The sequence below is a fragment of the Bombus bifarius genome, unplaced genomic scaffold (assembly GCF_011952205.1).
Source record: "Bombus bifarius isolate JDL3187 unplaced genomic scaffold, Bbif_JDL3187 scf7180000007966, whole genome shotgun sequence".
Taxonomy (NCBI): Eukaryota; Metazoa; Arthropoda; class Insecta; order Hymenoptera; family Apidae; genus Bombus; species Bombus bifarius.
The window spans coordinates 4824662-4848009 of NW_022884352.1; the positions used below are offsets into that span (position 1 = coordinate 4824662).

Consider the following 23348-nt stretch of genomic DNA (forward strand, 5'->3'; position numbering starts at 1 on the left):
TTATATTTTTTCTTGTTGCAATTTTATAAATCGTCAAAGCATTTACAACAGAAATTCCCAGAAAGGATTGAATGCCAAGTTTTCTGCACCATTTGACTCTTCATACAGGATATAACCTTACAAACACGAAGATGGTACCCCGCTGGGGGTAGCTACTCACATGATAATCGAACAGCCAAAAAATACCACCAAATGTCCTAATTGGACAAATTATAAGTGTGAAATATTAAATAAAAAAAAAAATTTGGTTCTTTTTCTAATTGTGATGGCATAAGAAACCATTTGGTCGGAATAATCTATACCACACTTTTCTTCATTATATTCAACAACAGCTAATGGTTTTTAGCATTGCGAACAAATGAAACGAAAGATCATTCTTGAGACCATCGCTTGAGCGATTCGCGTTATTAAAATATTGATTGGAGCACTTAGCAGAGAACGCTTGGTACTGCTGTACGCGTGGCCTGACAGAGATTTCTTTGAAAACACGCGTGGCAGTTAAACATTTGGATGAACGAATGCGTATGCGTAAACGAATACGAAATATTCTCTCTTTTTTCTCTTGTTATATAATTGTTGGTTGTAATAAGAAAACTGCAATGAAAAAAAATTTACATGAATGATAGATTTAAAATTAGATTTAAAAAAAGTTTCAGATGTCTTGAAACTTGAAGATATTTATTGATTAAACAATAATAAGGATAATTTGTTGATTAAAATAAGATGAAAGGAAATAAGAAAATGAGTAAGAATGGAATGACAGTAAAGAAAATAACTATTGTTAATTCGGCAAGGAAGCATAACAGCACGAGTCCTAAATTCCCGTTACGATTAGATAATCGACGCTACGAACTGATCGATCCCCTTATTTCTGTTAGGATAATAGGGGGTGGTTAAAATTGAGTTTATACTGAATTAACAGGTATAAATTACAACTATTTATAATTTCTACAAGTTTATGTTACTTATTGTGGAATAATCGAATAATATTCCGCAATAGTGAAATAAATATTTGTAGAGTAAATTCCAAAATAACCAAATGGTAATTTGCAAAATTTGTTTGCAGAATTTGGCCCCTTTTATTGTTAAATTTATTACAACTATGCACGAAAATTTATTAATATTAATGGCTTGCAATTTGCGAGTTGTGAAACTTCACTAATAATATTAGTTCAATCGTACAAAGGACTCAAAGCTTATATTATAAGAATATCAAAAACAACGATTAAAAATTAATAGCTATAAAAATACTGCGACGAGAAAATTAAAAAGCGTGTAGGAGAAAATTCAAATATGGTTTCTGCCATCGTCATACCGACTAAGTGTTATATTTAAGAGCTTAAAAAAATTACTTCTGAGTTTATACAAATTGACATGATGATAAATTCCTTCGACAAAATTCCTTGCGCATGAATAAATCCAGTGATCGGATTGGACACTAAATTCACGGGTCCGATACACCTGGCACGATATTCGAGCAAGTTCATGAAATTTAATAGTTTCCCCATTGATTTGACATCGTTGAATTGTGTTCTTTCAGACACTAAAATCATGTCGAAACTATGTAGGACTATATTGTTTCTTGTCTTGTAATAATTGTAAAGTTTGTTTATTTTTTGTAGATTATAAAGTAACCAATAATAGTTAATTAATTAAACATTGTAAATATTCGCTTGTTTTATTGTCGGTTTTTGGGTTCACACTTTAAAAATCGATTATTTGATCGTAATTCGTATACGATCAAAAAGTATATTTAATAATATAAATAATTGGTAGTTCCTAACTTGGCAATATGAGACTAAATTTTTCATCTAACGTTGAGTGAGGACGTGCAAATAAATGAAAATTGAAGAGAATTAAGAATGGTGTTGTAAAACGGAAAACAATTTCATTTGAATTTTCACGAAGTATTGTTGTAAAGTATTATTAAATCGTATGTACGTTGTATTAAGCATGTATGATATCGTATCTTGAGGAGTAAGATTACTAAATAAAGTTTCGAAAAAAATATACAAACACTACGATGATAAATATCATTCAAATTACTATTAAGAAATATAATTGCTCAATAATAAATAGTTTATGTAGATTAAATATGAAGGAAGCAGAAACTTTTCGAAACATTTCAGTATATACTGCATAAATACAAACATACAATTAAGTGCAGCAAATCAATTAATTAAGCTAAAGATTGGTCTTAGACATAATGTATTCTCTACTTATTAATAGTTTACATAGATGGTTTTCATCGAATATTATATACAATAATATAAACATGTCTGAGAAGCAATGTACAGTCTTCAAGTCTTCTGCTTTTTCGCACTTGATGCTCCATCTTGCTCATCCGACTGGAATATTGTTTGTGGTTGAGTTTTCTTATACGCTGGGGCAATCCAGTATGGATTCTCTTCTGCTACTTTTGCATATTTCAAAATAGCCTCTCGAGGATCTTGGTCATCTTCTATTCTCTTACTAAGTCCCAAATTTCGAATTACATAAGAGCTAAGCGTTCCACCAGAAGATGCAACTCTGCCACCCTGCCCAGAAGTAATCGGTAAATCTGGTCTTCTTGATTTAACAGGATCCAAACGATCTTTTTCCATTTGTTTACGAACAGATTTAGGCCTGTCCTGCCTGAACAATGGAAGTGCATGTGGTGTAATAATCTGTTGGGTTGACATTACTTCAATGTGTTTTTGTTTCAAATGCGTTTTTACAACGCACAATTTAGCTCCTCTTAAGCTCTTCTTAGAATCATAATATACTTTAACTATTCCATTTCCACAACCAACAAATATTTGATTTAGTTTTGGATGCCACAATGTTTTAATAACATGCGAGTTTGTTACATTTATTTCATTAATGAGATCAAAGGTCTTTGTATCATAAAATAGTATTCTACCAGTATTTTGATTCCTATTCAACGATTCTCCTGTAATGAGAATTGAATCATCTGGATTAAACATACAATCAGTTGTATCATATCTGGAATATAAATTGTTTGCTTCAAAGACAGGTGTTTTAAATGCTCTCAAATCCCAAAGCTTCAACGTATCGTCGCAACTTCTGGTTGCAAGCATTTGTCCAAGATAAGAGAAACTTAAGCTTGATATCTCACTACCCTGTGCATGTGCATTTCTCTGAATCAGCGATGGATTCACAAAATTTTTTCTATGATCCCACATCTGTATAGAACCATCTATACAACCACAGGCAACTACAGTACCCTCTCTGCTATAGCCACATGTAGTTGGTATTGTTTTAACTCCATTTTGTGCTCTACACTTTATCAAATGTTTGTGAGCACGTGGCCTATATAAAATCCATATTCTACAAGTACTATCTTGTGAACAAGTAAGGTATTCTTCCTTTGTAAATGGATGCCAACAACCACTGTTTAATCCTGCTGTATGGCCTTTTGTACGTGCCATGTCTGATATATATTGATCACCTTTCACAGTTTCGCACTTTTCAAAACCATCTCTGTCCAAAACTTTCGCTTGTGCAGAACCTGATATGACTAATATAACATCACCAGTCATTGAATATTGTAGACATTTAATCGGATGATTTTCACAAGGTTGTAGCGTTCTGAAACTTCTCATAGACGAATCCATACCAGCAAAATCCCAGAAACAAACATCATAATCGATAGAACCTGAAGCTAATCTTGCTCCAGAAGGATCAGCTGCAATAGCTGTTACTGCTTTTGTTCCGTGAGTCATTGTAACTTCATGACTACATGGAACTTTGTCTTTCAACTTTAATTCCTCTTCAGTATCAGATTCATTGTCATCTTCGTCGCTCTCGTCGTCATCATCATCTTTATCTTTTACTTTTGTAGATTGTTCTGACAATGTTGAATTCTCAAGCCCCTGAGGTATCGGAGGACCAATAAAATCATCCTCTTCATCCTTGCTATCATTAGCATTTTCATTATCAGCAGCATCGCTACTTTTAGCTTCCTCTAATAATTGTGTTTTAGTCTCTTTATCTGTAGCTTTTGTTTTCTCAGACATTGCTTTGTTAGTATTAATAGTTTTTGTAATATGCTCCAACATTTCTTGTACATCAAAGGACTTGGCTTTTTTACCAAAACCAGTTATGCCCATAACCTCTTTCAAATTTTGGGATTCTTCTTCATCTTCTGGTTTGATTTCATTCATTTTTGTTATATTAGTTTCTAATGATTTTTTACCAAACGTACCAAATCCAGAACTTACAGATTCTGTATTTTTCGCTTGTTCCTGAGATAAATCTTTACTGATCTTTCCAAATGTTATAACCTTTTTCGTGTTCATGATTTTATTATATTCACAAAATTTATTCTTCTTCGATAAAATCAATTTTTTTATTTAAAATTTTACTTCAGACATTCCATAAGATTTGACATATTAAGTCAAACAAACATTGGAGGTTATGATGTCTTATAATTTGACACTTGCTTAATTTAGGAGGAATCTTAATAGAATTGATACAAGGAGAAAGCTTAAACTTCAAATAAGAATATACGATCACAAAAGTTCATAATTTCATTCCTGAAACACGTATTTTTTGGAATTCAATATTTGATCGATTTGCAGGCACACAAATGCAAACAGAAACAGAAACACAAAGACACAAATCCAGCTACTTGCTCTGTAACGTTTGTCGGACGAATTGTGTACTGCCGTCTATGAGGAAAAGGCGGAACCGCAACTTGGAGTATGCATGGATAGATGGCAGTACATACTTTTTCCGAAGACAAAAATCGAAGCCCTTGCTCCGAAACTTCTGTCGGACAAATGACGTTCTGCCATCTATTGGGGAAATGAGGAATGGTTATGGAAAGTGAAGGTAACAAGATATCCTTATAGAATAACTATAATTAAGTAAATTATTAGAATATCAAGTAATATTTACGTAAAAGAAGGACAATGCTGTAATTTCAACAGAAATCAGTATTATCACTCAACCAATATGCATTTCGTGTAAAATTATAATTTTTATTCAACAGTTAATCAAAGATTTAAGTTTCACATTTATATTATCTAAGAATTGTACGTAATCTTCTAATATATTCTAACCGTATACAAATGTAAGCAACTATGAACGTATAAATTTCATTTGTTTGATCTTCTCCACACATTACCTAATTTCATTCCCTTGAAACCGATAGAACAGTAATTCTATACACACAGAATGAAGTAAATAAAGTGTCGCAATAAATTATTTTCTTCGAAACCATTGCAAATATCGATTTGCTTTATTAAACAAATTAAATAAGACAGCAGTGACAATTCTTTCAGATTGGAATACGTTGTTTTAGGACTGTGACGAGCACGAAAAGGGAATTATACTATGCCATATTGATATACTATATTAATTTGTCTTATATTGTCATTGCAAAATATAGCAAGTATAGTGTGTATATTAAAATAGAGTAAATTACATTATTCACGTTATATTTTATCCATATCAATATTCATATTTATTTAAATTAATCGATTCTTTGTTATTCGAACAACTCTTACATCAAACTGAATAATATTCGTTTATAGTATTCTGTTTCTTTAGTTTTCATAGTTGAACAATTAAACAAATGCCTTTTTCACAGAGCATCGAAAAATAAAAGGAATAATCACATCTTGTAATAAAAAGAATTTTGTTAAATGTTTAAAACAATGTGAAGATATCTCGATATAATATTAAGAAAACGTATCTGCAGTAATTCCTTAGAAACTGGCTTGTAACACTTTATTTGGCTCACCTTATACGTATGAATCTGTCTTTTCTTTAAATATCGTCCTCTTCTCAATTTATAATACGTAATAACGAATATATATCGCTTTTTTCAGCATCTACCTGTTCTTCGGTTGCGTAAGCTTCTTCTTCAATTTCTACTTCTGTTCCTTCAACTGTTATCTCTTGCATTCATATCGTTTTCGCCTCGAAAATCGAAGAAACTTTCATCGAGGGTGGTTTTCACCGCCTGGTGCAGTAAGAACGAGGTAAAATCGTAGGATAACACGTGGCAGGTGGGTAGCGAGGCACCAAAGTACGTGTCAGCATAGTGAAAATACGTAATAAACATATTTTTATGCGATATACGGAAAACTCGTCTAAATACGCGCTCGCACATGCACACACAACGAGGAATTCGTCGCTTCCGGAACAGTGACCATCCCTGCCACTTCCTGCTCGCACCACCTATCACCCTTTTCGTATAATTTCTTTCCATACCTTTCTGAGACATTTGATTAGATATTATTCATCAAACTGTATCATCTTAATATCCTTTCCTATCGAACGATCGACCGGTGTATCTGAATCGACGATCAATAACTGAAAACTAAAATAAAGTAGTTAATTTTATTAATTAGAAAGTGGAAATGATCAAGAAGCAAAGTCTAGAATTATGAGGTCAAATAAAAACGGGTAAAAAGTAGTTGAGTTTTGGACCTGGCACGCTGACGCTTTTGATTTAGGTTTTTTTTTTAGATCATTTTTTATTTATTTCAGATGTTATTAAAAATTGTTTGTCATACAGATAATTCGATCGAATTTCTTCTAATCTAATTTCTCTTTCATTCCTCGATCGATATTATTGGATCACAAACTAATTGCGATAGTTTGGATCATTGAATTTTTAGGTGGCAAAAATCTCTGATCATCTTTATTTTATAGGACGCAAGATACAAATTAAAATTGTGGCTATTGATAAAGTAAACAGAGGCAAGTTGAGCAAGGCCATGGAATAAAAGGAAGTTGGTAGAGCGCCGAGGACAAGAATGCATGAAATTTACGACGAAACGTAAAGTAAGAGTAAAAGTAGTGGGAAAATGTCAGAAAAATTGTCGAAAGCAAGGTGTTTGAGGCAAGACGGATACGATGGATTTAAAGAGAGGAAATGTTTAGAGGGCAAGCAATAAGATGAAAATAAGACATGATTCTAAGCAGACGACATAGTACTGCTAGCAAAGGACCAACATGAGAAACGATGAAGAGGAAGAAGGGTTACCTGAAAGGAAAAGGACTAATGTTAAACGCAGAAAGATCGAGAATATTAATATTCAAGAAGGAAAGAGGTCAAAAGACGAGAGGAAAATGAAAATAGGAGCGATGAAGTGATGGAAGAAGTGAAAGACTTTAACAACTTAGGATACATTCCTAAAAAAAAAAAAAAAAAAAAAATGGCTGTAGACACGAGGATTAAAAAAAGGCAACTAAAAAATGTCGTGAAATTTACTTTCTATGTTTTGTACTCGAAATATACAAAATTTCCTATTTTATGTTTACTTGATTTATCGTATTTCTTCGTCTTCACCCAATAATCTTTCGGACGACGAAAATTAATTATAGAAAAACACTGAAACCAAAGGAAACTAAATCAAAAAGAGCAGAAGAACGTCAGAATATCTTCTTTCAGAAGTAGAATGAAATAGACAAGACACTTTGTTGAATGCGAACATTTTTATTGAGCTACGCTGTAAAAAATTCGAGGCGATATTTTCTTTCAAGCGATTGCTCTCCATAATTCTCCATATATTTTTGTATTCATGAAATCTTTGTCGATGAGGGGTAAGAATAAAGACACTCGTGTAATTTTATTTTAATCGGAGGGTGCTCGGTGAAGAGCAGGAATTGATTTACGGGGGTGGTACAAAAATCTTGTGTCTTCTCTCTCACACGTTTCTTTCTCACTCTCATACACTCTCTTTCGTTTTTTTCCCTCACTTTCATCATATTTCATTCGCACTTAACTTTCTCTCTGTCTCACTCGCACGCGCTTTCTCACCTTTCCACACGAACAAATCCTTTTTCTCTCTTTGTTACGTGTTTACAAATCAGTGCGCTCACTGTTATAATCGATACGATCCAAGATTATGTCATATGTATGTATATATGTATATATATACAGAACAATCTTAAGTTGCATAATCTGGGAAAAAACGCGAGTAAATTCATCTACCGCGGATGTAGGATTTCGTTTCGTCCCTCTCTCACTCTCACGCTTATTTTCTCCTTCTTCTTTTTGTTTTTCTTCAAATTTCATTCCTCTTGCTCTTAACTTTATCTCTCGTTTAAGATTCTCTTATCCACTTTACAAACGAATGACGCATTCGCGACGAGTGTTCCTCGAATTATCTTCTCGAGATCATTTTCATCGATTTATCTTTTAATTGTCGCAATAAAACTGCAAATTACTCGGGAGGTTCTAGAGAATCTTTTTCGATACTATCACATTTGACGTTCCATCGAGAACACTTATCACTAAATTATTGCGAACCTGGCACGGATAGTTTAACGAATTATTGCCAATTTCTCACGTCGTAAGTCTTACATTCCCCAATTATTTGTCACGAATATTTCTTCGTAATTTTCCCGTTACAGAAAACTATAAGGGACCCACGTAAACGTAACATTTTGATATTTAGGAATGCGTAATGTTCTTCCAGAAATGGAATCAAAGAATAATATTAAATCGTGTGACCTGCGTTAAGAGTGAAATTTCACTTTACGCGACAAATTAAGAGAATTTTTCGTGAATTCAGCTACATGTTCCTAAATATCGTTCTTTGAATCTTTAAAGTATATAAATTACGTCGATTTCCATATTTAAGTGTACAAATGAATCATAAAAATCGTATCGTTGCACACGAAATTAAAATTAAATTTCACATTTACCTATTAAATACTTTCAACAACCTTTACAATCGCTCTCGAGTCTCCAAAATTATTTAAAAATCCTCTCGATAAGTAGAATCAACCCTCGAGTAACCTACCTCTAAAATTTCCCTCGAGAAGATTGAATCAATTGAATCAATCAATTCGTTTTCGAGTCGAGAAACACTCCTGACGGAATCTCGTTACACAGCCTGACGTCGTGACAAACTGGAACTCGGTCCTGGCACGAAATCTACCTCGAACAACGACCCTCTGAACGTTTCGACTCTTTCGTCCCTGCCCCAATTTATTTTCTCTCTCCCTGTCTCGGTACGGCCGCGGTAGAATTCAAAAGCGAGAGGCAGCTTCGATAAAAAACGAACATACTTTTATAATACGCACGTATGGAATTATAATTATCGATGATTTTCTGTGTACGTGTCCTTATGTGTATAATATGCGTGTGTTGGTTTCATAAGATTCGATGCAGGCATACGTAGTTTGTCTTGTGATCTTGTAAAACTTGTTATTTGTCGCGTAAGCGTGTGTTGTAGCGTTTTTTTTTTATTAGAAACTAGAAATTAGAAGTACTAGAAGTTAGGAGAAAAATCCGACTATGCAATACTATAGAGATACGACTAACAGCAAATTATTATCGAATTGTTATTGCTCTTCTTTTTGGAGTATTATGAAAAATTAGAAGATAAATGTGGTTACGACGAAGTAGTATAATATTTTATAGTCAAAGGGAGAGTCAAAGTGTTAACAAATAAATAAATAACTTCTGGGGATGATAACCAGGATCTTTAAGTGAATTATATGTAATAAAATTCACGATATGATATATAATAAAATACACGTATGTTTCTCCATATAATGCAGTGTACTGCGACACAAAATTCATTCGTCTGCATCGAGTCTTACTCAGCTGCATTTAATGGTCGTCACGGAAATGTTCAATGTTTTCAATCGAGAAACTCGAAGACGTTCGTGCGACGACTGCCGGTCCAAAAATTCCTATCCTTCGATAAAAATCGTTCTCAGTCTGAAGGAAACAGGTTTGACGAAGGACGAAGTGACGATAAGTTCAAACGTCTGTGAAAGGAATTACGATGGTCTCAAAGAGAAACGAACGCGACGTCGTCCGAATTTTAATCACGGATCAACATCGTGCAACTTGTTTAATCCCATGGTCGATTTTAAGGAATTTGAAGAATTTCAATTCGAATTGAAATTTGGGGAAGTTTCAAGTCAAGCTTGGATAGGTTTGATAATTCCTCGTAAAATTTCTAACGCAAACTTTCGTGCCTTTTTTATTAATTTATTTCGACTTTGGAAGCTTCTTCTCAAAAGGCTCGAATTAAAAAGTACAAAGCAAAAACTTGCGTTGGAAATTTGCCAGAAGAAAGATGAAACACTGCTGCAAGTATCGTCCCTATTCTTCTTCTTTTGCTTCTCTCGGTTTTGATATTCTTGCGGTCAGAAAAAAAAGAGCGGATCTCTATTGGGAATCATCGCGTTTTGCATCATTGAGTCGATCGTTTTCTAAACAAATACAACCGTATTTTTCCAAATATCACGACTTACTCTCGTTATCCTAAAATGTAGAAAACGAGTTTGAGTTGCTGGCGAAGTTACGTGTTGACATCTTGCAATCAGAAAAACGAATGATTTTTCTCACCGTTGTATCATTATAATTAAAAAATTTCTTCGAAAGATATACAGCACGAGTCTCTTATATATTTCATCGTCGAAATATTTTAATTATTGCTATTCACTCGTGATATTTCTAAAAAATCTTCGCAAAAATTCGATGTTCGAAAGGGTATGGAGTGAATTCTGGCGATTTGAACGAAATCTTCGCGGAATATTCTTTAAGATGATGCAATGGACGTTTCTTTTTTCTTTTTTTTTTTTTTTTTTTTTTTGGTATCCGACTCTTTCAGCGACATCAATTTCGTCGACGATCGCATCTTTTATAAACGGCTGGTAAAGAAAAATCGGATCTAAGAAACATAAGAGAATTTTTACTGTTTTCTCTTCATTCTTGGACAGATACATTGATCAACGATTTGAAAATGAACAGGCATTTTTTTCTTGTAGACACTTTCGACGTTTGACAGGCTGGTTATCCTTAGAAATAAAATTCTACTTATCGTTGTGCATTCATCGTTCAACACACTTGGATAAATTTTTGTTAAGCGTCGTTCTTCGTCCATCACTCGATCGAATGAAATCGTTTAAAATTAAACAGAAAAATTCCCATCTAGTGTGACAAAATAGCAAAAATTCGGTGATACTTGAAAAATAATCAATGGTCGTTCTTAGAATTGAAAACATTCAATTATATCCATACTTTTTCAAAAAATAGGATTTTTATAATAAATCTGTGTATATTAATTCGTATAAACATGTTGATTAGAAAAGAAACGAACGAGAACTGTTGTTTTTTTCCTCCTGAAGTGATCACTGTTGCCCTCTTTCTGGACCATTTGTCGAACATCTGTTGCTTCTCTCTCTCTTTTTTTTTTTTGCATTTTCTTTTTAAAGAACAATAAATCCGTATCGTTTCGCCGTGTACCTAAGTGCGAAAATCCACGTGTGCTGCGTGTACTACTGGTAGTAATAATAATCAAAGATAATCGCTATTTGTAATTAAAAAGCTGCTTCTCATTAGCGCTGCGTCGCTGCTCCTCTCGTTACAAAGTAACTACGAGTCATTTAATCGTTACATCGAATGTATCGGTATCATTTACAGCCTAAAATACTGAGCAAAGAACGAATAGATCTGTGATCGATGATCCTCGATCGAGCCTCCCCTTTCCCATAATCGCATTCGGAATTTACCTCACGCAATCCATTCTTTCTTTCACATTCATTCCTTACAATTTTAATATATGCGTACTTTCTTTTGAAAATTTCGATTTTCAAATTTAGTTACTTTCATTTAATTTCAATGGCGTTTCCTTTTGTTCCTCGATAATTAATTCAAATATTGCTTTGAATTAAATTCAATATTTAATATATTCACTCGAAGTGATATGTAATTTCGATCATCTATTTTCCGGGTTTTTTTTTTTTTTTAGATCGATGCTTTATTCTGACTGGAAAAATATAATTTATTACTCATTTTTTTCCTCAGACTGTTAAATAATTCGAGATCAGTTTCCAGTTATTGTCAACGGTCATACCAATCGATAATCGAACCATAACACCTTCGTTAACAACATAACATCGAAGAAAATCGTGATCAGAGTTCGATCAGCGTGGAAAACGATTTATACGGGGATGATCGGGGATCATCGATCATCGCTTTTCACCCTTATCACTGCGTGATAAATCGCCGGAGGGGGTGAAAAAAGTAAACTCGGGAGGTCGAGAACGAAAAGAGAGGAAGAGAAACCAACGTACGCTTACGAGCATTAATTAATTCGAGATATCTTGTAAAAAATTTTTTTACAACGTGTATACGCATAGACATAGACGCACGCATAATTGCTCAGTGTATATACGTACACACGCACGTGTATGTATAACATGTAGGTATATATATATAATTTATATACCGTTATTGCGCAGGCAATTGTTCATTCATTAGACTTTTTTAGTCATTTTCTTTTCTCTCTTTTTTCTTTTTAGTCGTTTTACCATTTTTATACCCGTCGGTATATTTTACTATATTTTCCTCGCCTCTTCCCCCGTCGCGCTTGCGTTTTCATCCCTACGTTTATGGCAATAATATCAATAATATAATTATAATATAATAATAATATAACAATAATAATAATAACCGTAATAATAATCATAATAATAATAGTAAGAATATTAGTCATTATCTAAATTCTCTCCATATTAATTTTCCCGTTTTCTTTTTCGCTTGCCTCGTGTGTATTTTTTCTCTCTAATCGTTTTATTTATTTATTTATTTATTAATTTATTTTTTTTTTTGGTTGTCTGTATAAAGGACATTGCAGTTTTACTTCGTAGGTGGCACTCAGAATTGTATTTTAATTATTTAATTATCCTTTGTATTTCTTTTATTACTCCCGAAATATCTAATTGTTCGTCATGGGTCGACCAGCCATTTTCTAATTCGCCCCCGACAATGCCCTTGCTTTTATTTAACTTAAACACGTATATCTCCCGAAGATCGCAACACTATGTTTCCCTTTTTTATTTAACGCAATTTTTATCATCCCCCGCTGCTTTCTTCTAATTTCCTCGTATAATCTTATTTTTTAAACGTCGCTTATAAGCAATAAAAAAAGAAGGTGCTCTCAGTCGATATTAATCTTAATTTTGAACTTAGCTACGTGTATTTATCGTGACGCGAAGGACTCCGAAAATTTAAGAAACTTTCTCTCTCTCTCTCTCTCCACGAGCTGCACATTGTAATTTCTCCTTTAATTATTTTTGTGTATCTTTAAACATTATTTTTCCTCTTATTTTATGAACATCGATCTTCTGTCTGTTATCTTGTACTTTCATTTTATTTCTTTTAATTCTTCTTTAATTCCCCTCGCTGTTCGTTTCTTTTATTCTTCCTCACGATGTTACCGAGTAACGAAAGAGAACTTTCCACGTGCAAAACAAAAAAGCATCGTTTCAAGAGGGGAATACATAGTAATTTGTGTATCTGTGTATGTGTGTAGATGAGTGTGTATATCGATTAACACGATTAAAAAATTGCTCAAAGGAAATGTAGCGTTAATACGGGGTAGAAACCTCGAAGGTAAGTTCACGTTCCAACGGTAGGATTAAATGTGTCGATACCATGGAATAATTGCGTCTATGTAATATGTACCTGTGTATGTGTACTTGTGTCTTTGTGTATGTACGTGTATAGCTTTCTGAAACGCCGCTCGTGCTTTTCATTCTCACTCTTTCCTCTCGTCTTCTCGCTCTTTCAAACTTAAAAACTTCTTGTACCACGACGATATTGCTGTGCGCTTGCCAATCGATTTTCTCTTAATCATTCCATCAAATTTATAGACAATGTTGTGGTAACTCGGTCAAACTAGTTGGAGAAAATATTTAGAGAATATAAATAAGTCGCTTTTCAACGAAAATTTTGTAAAAATTGTGTTTGAATAGGTGTCGTTCTCTTAAAAGGTGATATTAGTCAGAAAAGAAAAGAGCAAAAATATCTTTCTTCCTTGAAGTGAATGTACATGTACATATAAATGATCAAGTGTAATAATAGATATAGTGCTTTGCTTATAATACTGAAGTCACTAATCATTCATAATAATGCCTCGCGATTAGTAACGCAGTGTATAATAAAAAGCTTGGAAGAAACCGAAAATGCTACATTACGTGAAGATTCTACTTAAAATATTAAACACATAGATTTAATACAAGTAGAAAAATAAGTGATCGAACGAACGAAGAAACTCTTAGGCTTGTGCATATGAAGTACTGCCTTTTTAATTGAAATAGTTTAATAGAAAAAATGTGTTGAAAATAATTTCCACGTGCTTTGTTCAGTATACTTTTTCAACGACTGACGTTTCATTAAAAATCTTATTATAAATCTGAAAATAGATTTGTTTCTAAATGAAAACTCACATGAAAGAATAACACGAACATTCTGATCATTTATCCTGACCAATAACGAGGTTGCGACTTTTTATTACAAATCTTCTTAACACTAAATACACTTAATCTATATCAAATATCTTCTTCTTTAATATATTTGATAATTGACATTAAAATAAAATATATTTCCACAAGTCCATCAAAGTCAAACTTAAACGAAACAAAGTTTCATATGCATTAACCTAACAGAGTGTTATTATTATTCACCAACACTCGTCAAAAATCGAGTTTGACGAATCACAAATTGCCAAGCTCAACGACACAGTATCCAAAGTGATCTAGTTACTCCATAAAAGAAGTACATGAAACCAACTCCAGTTAACAAATCAAAGCCAAAAGGAATCTCCAGGAGAAAATCGATCGGCGGACGCGTATTCTATCCTGGCGCCACATTTTCTAGATCCTCCAAAAGGGAACGGAAGGAGTCCACAGCCATCCGAATGAATCATTAGAATCATTATGTTGTCGATTGCTCAACAACGCGTCGCGTTTCAGTCGTAAGCGAGCTGCAATTACTTCAAAAAGGAAGGGGAAACCTTGGCCTTAACTACCGTGATCCTGGTCGAGTTCGTCCAACGATTCTAATCTCGCGATCGGCGCCTCGTTTATCGTGAATTCCCAGGAGATGTCTTCGCTTGTTTGCCTCGAGGACTCTTGTCGTTGTCCCGACGCTTGACCTATGCCATCCTCTCGAGTAAGTTGTCTGCCATCTGAACGTTGACTACTTGCTAGATCGGTGGAACCACGATGGTTCGTTGGTTCTTTTCGAGACTCGCTGCTTCGAGGACGTTGAGAGCTTCCTCGATCCGATACGGACACCACGCAGCTCCACGGATCGTCCCCTTCCGGTTCTGAACGCTTGTTGAACGAACTGTACCTGACGAATTAATTGCGAGATTAAGGCGAGAGAATACTAAAGACGGAGCAGTGTATGAAATTTAGAATCGAATTAGAGAATTGTTTAGAATATTCGATATCAAACATTCTTAATACCTTGTAATCGACAGAAAAATGCAATTTTTGTCGACTTACCCACTCCTGAACTCTCCTCTCCTAAATGCAGCAGGTTGACTATGCCACCCGTGCGGCAGATGTGCCTGTTGTGTGGGTGGTGGCACGGCTAGATCGACGGGTTGGCTCTGTGACCTTGTGGGTGCTGTTCTCAACGCTGTCTGCAGGGCCGTCGCTAGGGCGGAACTATCCGACGTGACTGTCAATCGTGACGTACCCGAGGACGTTGACGCTGGCTCCTTCGTTGGAGGCCGACTGCAGATGGAAATTAAGGAAAGAATTAATTCGTTTTAATCGAGATCTACTAGCGGCCGTTGGCGTCCGCTATGAGTAGCAGCGAAATATACTTGAAGCACGTGATTTATGTACAAAGGGATTCGGTTAGGCCTCTAATTCCTCTAAGTGTCCCGAACAGTGTCGCAAGTCTGCCTGATTGGGACTCCTATACAAAAATTCGCAATTAATCTGACATCGACATTATTTAATTTATATATCTACGGAACGTGGTCTGTATCGACCGGCTCCATCTCCTCGTTCCTTGGTACGCTAGTGTTCAAAAGGAGAACGAGTCTTGAATTCAGTGCTAAAAGGTATACGGTAGAATCTCGATAGTTCTGGGAAGAAACGAGTGAATCAGATTTGGATTCCTTTGTTTTTTTATTGCGAAGACACCTTACGACGAATGGCTCGAAGATACTGATCGCGTTTCCAGGATTATAGTTTATTCTCAAGACATGGTTGAATTTAACCTGTTAACTGGGAACATCTTGAGACTATCGAGACTGTACTGCACTTTTCTAAATGGAAACTAGCAAAACATACGTATGCTTGTGCACTAATGAAAACATATGCCCTACGTAGTGGCGATTCATACTCGCGGGAATCAGCTACATATTGAATCTCTTACCTCTGTCCATCGTGATGGGATATTTTTAAATTGCTATGAAGGCAAGTTCTGTTAAGATGTACAAAGAATGGTAGTGTCGTGTGGATTACTATAATATAGACGAATTGAAAGCTAGAATTTTTTCCGTGGATAATTTTAGACATCTTTACATAAAACTACAAACATTTAAAACTACAAATATTTTAGAAAATATTTTGAGACAAATTTGAGAATATCTTTCTATTTTAACAGTAATAAAATCTTTTTGGAATTAATATCAAATTTTTCGATCTTCTAAGTGTGTATCTTGTTACAAAAATTTATACACGTTTACAAAAGCTACGAATATTAATGTTTGATATTGAAGATCAATATATGGACCGATTTGGAAATATTTACTGACAAAATATTTAGGTGTATAATTTATGATTTTTTAAAATGCGTATTTTAGTACTAACTGTAAGCATTAATTAAATGTTTGTTCTATCGTGTGGAGAGAAAAGTACAATGGAAAGCTCTATCTAAAACGATGATCTTGGAAATTTTTCTTCAAACAAATTGACAATGGTGTCGTGATTAATTTGATGTCGTTAACGAGCAAACGAATCGAGGAAACATGGCTTGACATACCCCGCGTGTTCACCTTCAAGCTTCGAAAACGTGCTACGTCGCAGAATAAATAAAAATCCTCTACGCACGCGTCGTATGAAAGAATGCTCGATCGATATTCTAATTAAGGAGATAGAAAACAAAAAGATAGGCTCAGCAAGTTAAACAAAGAAATCGATCAGAAATATGTAACCTAACGAAAGATCTAGGCACTAATGATCGAGAAAAAAGAAAGACCATTCTAAGTAGTATTTCAAAATGATTCTTGATTTAAATGTCGATGTCAATTATTCATTCTATTTGATACAATATATTAAAAAAACAAATAAAAAAAGTAAAAAATGATCGAAATTACAAGGGCAAAGATTAGTTAGAAGATAAGGAGAGTGGAAATGAGATTATTTAAAGTCACAACGGGACAAGTTTCAACTAGCAACAATTTTCGCAAATGCAGAAAACTAGCAGCGTTACTTTTATGCAAATTTTTATCTTTATCTTGATGTTTTGCATTAATATAATTATGATACTCCTGCCTCGGTTCTACTTGCGCGACACTGCTCGCAAAAAAAGGGTTTCAAAGAAGAGTATGAGAGAGTATGGTCACCTTCGGAACTTGTCCAACCTTTCCAAAATAAAAGACGTCGAAATCAAATGCAACTGATCCAGGGATTTCGAAAGAAAGCTTTCCAAGAATAAAAATATCGATTACTTCCTAGGAAAAACAGAATCAGTTTCTACTTGAAAAAAAGAAGAAAGAGAGAAGATAGAAAGAGAGAGAGAGAGAGAGAATAATGGTTTAAAGAGAGAACAATTTATCTACGGTCCTGATAATCGATGCCGCGACTTCGAATGTTTCCAACCACGTCGATTTGAATTCAAAGAAAGATAGAAAAGAGAAAGAGAAGACACATGTTACATCTGCTGTGACGAACAGTAAAACAATACGGTAACATGTGAAAAAGATGGCGACTCCTTGATATTTTAAGATAAAAATAAGGTGTGTTTTGAGATATCAAATATTCACAAAGACATTGACAAAGAATAAAGAACCTAAACTTCAAGCATTTTCTAAATATAGTAATATACCGACAAAGTTTGGAGGCACTTTAATAATTAGACAGCAATCTTTTTACCATGTTACTGTGCGAACGATAGGATTTCTAATTTACCGAATTGAATCGCCAACACTCACCTAAACAAACTGTGAGACGTGCTAGGCTGAAGCTTTCCATTTCCATTGTTCGACGGCGGACCTGTCGGCGGTTGCGGTTCACTGGCCGATCGTTGGACTAATGCTGGAGCTCTACTACTTTTCGACAGCCCGGCCGAGGTGGTTCCAGGCATCATCTCGATGCTGGAACTTTCCCTCGATGAATTGAGCGTCTGTTGTAGCAGATTCAAAATCAATCTGATGTCCTCACCCATAGAATGCTCCAGTGAGGTCACTTGTCGCGATAGTTGGTCTATTCTCGCGTTTATCTCTTCTACAGGCCGGCCTGGTCCACTTTGAAAGTCACCTAGAATTAGAAATAATCGGATAAAATAATCTGTTCAACTGGAACTTGAGAAATTTTCATCTCAAAATAGTTTTAATTGATGTTAGGCGTGTACCTATTAATTCGGTACCTTTTTAAAATTCAATTTTTAATTCAAATATTTGTCTGTCTTACGTTTCGAAGAATTTTGTAAAAGTGTCATCTGCATTTATATGTAAAAAGTTCGTATATATTGGTGCGATGTAAATGTCTCGATGATAAATTTAATATTTCGAGATTCATAGATAAAATTTCAATTTAGTTTAAGGGGCACCTTTTTATGCGACCTCTTCAATATCTATTTTTCATTTCTCAGCAATTTTCGGATAAGTCTCCTCACGTACATGACAAACACATATGATTCACGAGCAAAGGTGGCAACATTCGATCGTGATACAATACACAAACGACGGGGAATGAAACATGGAAACACAATTCCACGCACCATGAGATTGTGGATGTTGCGGTGGCGATGGCGTGGTATAATGACTGGATGTCGTCGAGGTTGGATGCACAGCGTTTTGGCTGAGGCAGCTTTCACCGGCGGCTGAGCTTCTCCGTGTTGGTTTCGTCAACGGCGTGGTCACTGGATAAACCCAGGCACAGAAGTATCAGTACCACGATCCGGGAAGTCAGACACGAACCTTCCTAATCTCTAAAAGTGCCTCTTATCTCCAAAGAAAAGAAGGGAACCAGAAGGAGGAGACAGATAGGCAGAGAGCCACAGAAGAAGAGAGAAAGAAAAAAACTGAGAAAGAGCGAGAGAAAAAAAGAGGTCGACAACTCTTGTATAAATTATGTTATTTTCCAGGGACTTAATTGCAATTGTGTCCCAGTTTCTTCAGCATTGGTTCATCGCCAGCTGATTATTGCGAGATAAACATTGTGTGTCTGTTCCGTTGCGACGATTTAGAAAAACTTGGCCAGTCTACTCCGCCAAATGGATACTTACTCTGCTTGGCAAGGTAATCGTGACTCGTCAGTGGTTGAAGATGGATCTTGTGCTGACGTAGGTCCGGTATGCTGCGCTTGAGATGGGTTAGCATGCCTGAACAACCAGGTTTCAAGGTGTTAACGAACTCGGGAATCAAATGCAAACGCAAAGCTTATAAACGCTGCACGCTTAACCCAAACGCCTCTGATTTGCTTAGCTCGAGATGTGATGAGACGAGCTCGATTGATCATAAAAATAAACTAAAATGTTTTAAATAAAAATATTGTAGAATACGACTTTTAAGGTTTTAGAATTTTCTGAAATAGAAATGTTCTAGAATATAATTTTAGAATGTTTAAAGTAAAAATACCTTAGAAAATAATTTTAGAATAATTTGAAGGCAAAATATTTTACAAAATTTTCCCTCGTCAAGCTCATCTCTTATATCGAAGAAAAGGATAATTCTTTTTTATTTTAATCTAGATTTCACATCGTATTCTATTTACCTTAAATATTAATCATAAAAGAAATATCGCTTCGTAAAACGAAGGAAAAAAGATAATACTGGCGATCTTGAAATCTTAAAAATCTATATTTTGAATACTTTCATTCCAAGAGAATTCCCTAAAATATATACAAAAATGTTGTATGGTTACAAAATTGTTATGTATATACGTGATATGAATATCTACAAAATTATAATTTCAGAGACTTCAAGATCACATTACAGATCATACTACGTCGATCAAAGCGATTGGGCTAAGGGGATGTTTTAGCGGACAGAAAAAGAGGGAAAGGTAGAAAGAAAGGAGGAAATATGTCGGTCGAGTAAAGCTCGTGATAAAATGATCTATGCTACAGAGACGAGATCTTAGAAAAAAAAGTGTCTATGGTGGAATGAAGATCTTTATGAGACACGAACTAGTAGCAATTGAATCAAGATGAATCTGATTGAAACTGTAATTTGGCGATCGTGAAGTGGAAAGGGGGACAGATTTGTAATTTTCAAGAAAGTTTCTATTTTTCATTAGCAAGATTTTATCTAATACAAAGTGAAATTGATGTACGAAAAATTTGCTACTTTAATATTGTATAACTAGACTGCGAATACTTACGACGAGAATATACAACGATGTGTACTTACAAATGTGTACTACGTTTTATTTAAGTTTCGATACTGTATTTTGCATAAACATTCGCAGTCTATAACAATTCAGTATCCACAAGGTTTCTTTAAAACTTTCATATTTACAGATTAATTTCATAGAATTTCTAATAAAAGAATGAATTTACTAACGATAAATGAGCGGAAAAGATCTTGAAAATACTAATAAGCTCTTTCAGCAGAATTTTCTTTCTCTCAACACAGTTACTATTCGTGATTAAAGCAAGTGAAAAAAGTGGGTGAAAATTGCACAATTTCCAATCAAGTGTTAGTAAAAAGGAAAAATTCACATCCCACCGCTTCCACTCCAGGACTACTGTATAGTTGGAGGCAACTGCGATTACTGCACTCTGCTAGATAAGATTCGGAATTACCTTTCCACAATAACGTTGTTAATCGGTCCGGCAAAATCGGTTCTCTTCGGAGATTCTAAGCGGTCCAAACTCGTGTAACGAGTAATAAGTATATAAGATAAATAAAGGAATAAAGGGGCAAGCTGAGCTTCTCAATAAATATATACAACGTTCCGAGAAGTATCTATATCTCTCAAAATATACTTTTTAAATGATAAGCGATAATCGATGTGGCAGGTGTTTGCGAAGCAATGATTCAAAAGTACTTTCCTGAATCATAAGGATCTTCCAACGACCACATGTATAGCAAACGTTCGAAACCGAGTAAATCGTAACAGAAGTCCTTACTCGAATATGTATTAAGAATATTCTATTTATCGTGCAGAGAACAACATTCCTCAGACAGTAAGTAGAGGCAAACAAGAGAAAGAGAGAGTTACAGAGAAAGAGTATTACTCCACTCCGATGGGGAAAAATGGAGTAAAAGAGAATCGATCGACCGAATACACGCGATTTTTCTCACCGGTTATGGAGTTCAATGTGGAACTTCTTTGCTTTGGCTCGTCGAACTCTAGGTTCAATGGTGTCACGTCTTGGCCGGCTTTGTCGGTACTGAACTCCAGAATTCCATGACCACTCCCTTTGTCGCTGTTTTTGGTAGCAACGAAGAAATATGTGAGTTTGAGTGAGAGAAAGCATTTATTCGTTTGTGTGGTTTTGATTGAAAAATTCTTACTAGTCTTCCTGATCACCCTGTAAAGAGTCTTGTCGACCAGTAGGGATAAGATTGGTGCCAGGACCACCGGGTCCTCGACGGTATCTTGGTGGACGGAAAGCGAATCTCCTAGCGTCGACATCGACGTCCGTTGGAGTACTGACGGGAAACCTTGCTGATATTGGATCAACACCAGCCTGTTCCTCCTGTAAATTAACACAAAATTTCATTAACTCTTCCAAGCATGAAGTAAATACAAAATTCTATTCTTGTATGTTACATATTATTAACGAATAAAGAAGAATAGAAACGCTAGATAGCGATTACAAACGCTGAATTGGCGTTTGACACTGACCAGCGCACACGTGCGCAGTTTGCGTTAGGTCAGGGAAGAGCTACGACAAAGACGGACATAATAAAAGATTAAAAATTAATCTTCCATTTAAATTACAGTATCTCAGGATAAATAAGGGATATCGAGTTAAACTAAAAAGCATTTTAAAAGGGAAACTTCCCTTATCCATTACCAATTATGAATAAAAGGATATGTAAATAATACGTACATCTCTCAGATTAAAAGTGATCTCGAGATTCTGGCTAAAGTGATTGGAGAACTCCGGATAAAGAGCCAAAACGTCGAGTAAATCATCCCTGTGTATCTTGTGTAGGTCACAGTACGTCAACGCACGCACGTTACAAGACGCTTTGCCGACAGTCGGATATATGCAAGGATTCTCCCCGAATATGTCGTCCTTGGCCAGGATTGCCATCACAACGTCGCCCTTCAATATCTCTATGCTGCCGCGCGATATGAAGTACAGGGACGTTAACACGTCTCCTCGATGAACTAACGTATCACCGGGTGGTGCGTGTGTCGTTTTAAATTTTAATGATAACGCCCTAATTAAAAAAAAAGAAGAAAATATTAATCAATTCATTTTTTCATTTTGTTAAACATCTAGCTATATGTATACCCTTGGTAAAAAAATATTAATACATTAATTAAGACATTAATAGTGTTTTAAAAGATATCTAGCTTACGTACCTTAAACAACCAGGACTGGCACCCTCGAAGGCTCTACAGTTGTTTAAAAGATTTCTATTCAAATGAAGACAGATGTCCGCCTGAAGGCACTCGGGGAATCCTTTTAGAACGCTGTTCATATCGATTCCGTTCGTGTACGTCCAAGCATGTTGAAAGTACTCTTCCAACCGTTGACGAAGCGGATTAGGGATCTGATGGAACTTGATGAACTCTCGAACTCGAAGCATTTGCGTATGGTATCTTGCTGTACCGCTGTAAAGCCTCTGAATGATCGCTGAGACGTTACCGAAGATACTGGCATACATCAAAGCTGGAACAAAGTATAGCCGAGTTAATTCGTCGTACGTACATTAGTCACTAATTGAAACGATTACATCATTCTGATCGATGCTTACATCCGATTAGCATAACGATTATAGTAAATATCTTCTCGGCATCCGTGTTTGGAGCCACGTTTCCAAAGCCCACTGATGTCAAACTACTAAAGGTGAAATATAGTGCTGTGATATAGCGGCTCTAAAAATGGACAGAGGTAAGAGCTTTAGTCGAAACGACTGATGAAGAACTATTTTCGATTCTAGAATAATAAACGAGCGTTCGGGTCGTTTCGCGTGACATTAGATTAGCCACGAAACGACGTTAAAAAGTTACAGTTTGATGAGTTTATTCACCCTTATACTCGGCCCTCCGGTGTTGTTGTGAAAATAAAACTGATGCGTGTCGTTGGCCAGAATATCGAGCCAACCGACTTTACTCTTCAGCGTTGGTCTCTCAGCGTTTCCTATGGCGTACCTTCAACAAAACAATTCTATCTTTTATCATTTTGTTTCCATTTGAATCTATTACAAATT

At 35.2% G+C, this 23348-nt stretch overlaps 2 protein-coding genes across 9 annotated transcripts in view; both read right to left on the reverse strand.

Moving 5' to 3' along the window:
* Positions 1-2191: 2191 nt before the first annotated feature.
* On the reverse strand, positions 2192-4616 carry LOC117205203 (gastrulation defective protein 1 homolog). Its single transcript, XM_033443383.1, has one exon. It carries the CDS (start codon positions 4299-4301, stop codon positions 2301-2303), a length of 2001 nt encoding a protein of 666 aa, XP_033299274.1. The 5' UTR covers positions 4302-4616; the 3' UTR covers positions 2192-2300.
* Positions 4617-10551: 5935 nt separating this feature from the next.
* LOC117207934 (potassium voltage-gated channel subfamily H member 6) overlaps positions 10552-23348 on the reverse strand; it is a 142486-nt gene continuing 129689 nt past the window's right edge. For 3 of the 8 annotated variants that reach the window (XM_033448672.1, XM_033448661.1, XM_033448680.1), the window contains 12 exons: positions 23169-23289; positions 22893-23013; positions 22498-22807; positions 22016-22352; positions 21474-21658; positions 21261-21385; positions 19238-19333; positions 18731-18871; positions 17943-18267; positions 17355-17432; positions 15277-15510; positions 10552-15121 (listed from right to left, as the gene is read on the reverse strand). In XM_033448672.1, the coding sequence (XP_033304563.1) occupies positions 14788-15121; positions 15277-15510; positions 17355-17432; positions 17943-18267; positions 18731-18871; positions 19238-19333; positions 21261-21385; positions 21474-21658; positions 22016-22352; positions 22498-22807; positions 22893-23013; positions 23169-23289 (2407 nt within the window). In that variant the 3' untranslated portion in view covers positions 10552-14787. The remainder of the gene's footprint in view (positions 15122-15276; positions 15511-17354; positions 17433-17942; positions 18268-18730; positions 18872-19237; positions 19334-21260; positions 21386-21473; positions 21659-22015; positions 22353-22497; positions 22808-22892; positions 23014-23168; positions 23290-23348) is intronic. The other 5 variants (XM_033448697.1, XM_033448713.1, XM_033448689.1 and 2 more) reach the window with 5 other exon arrangements.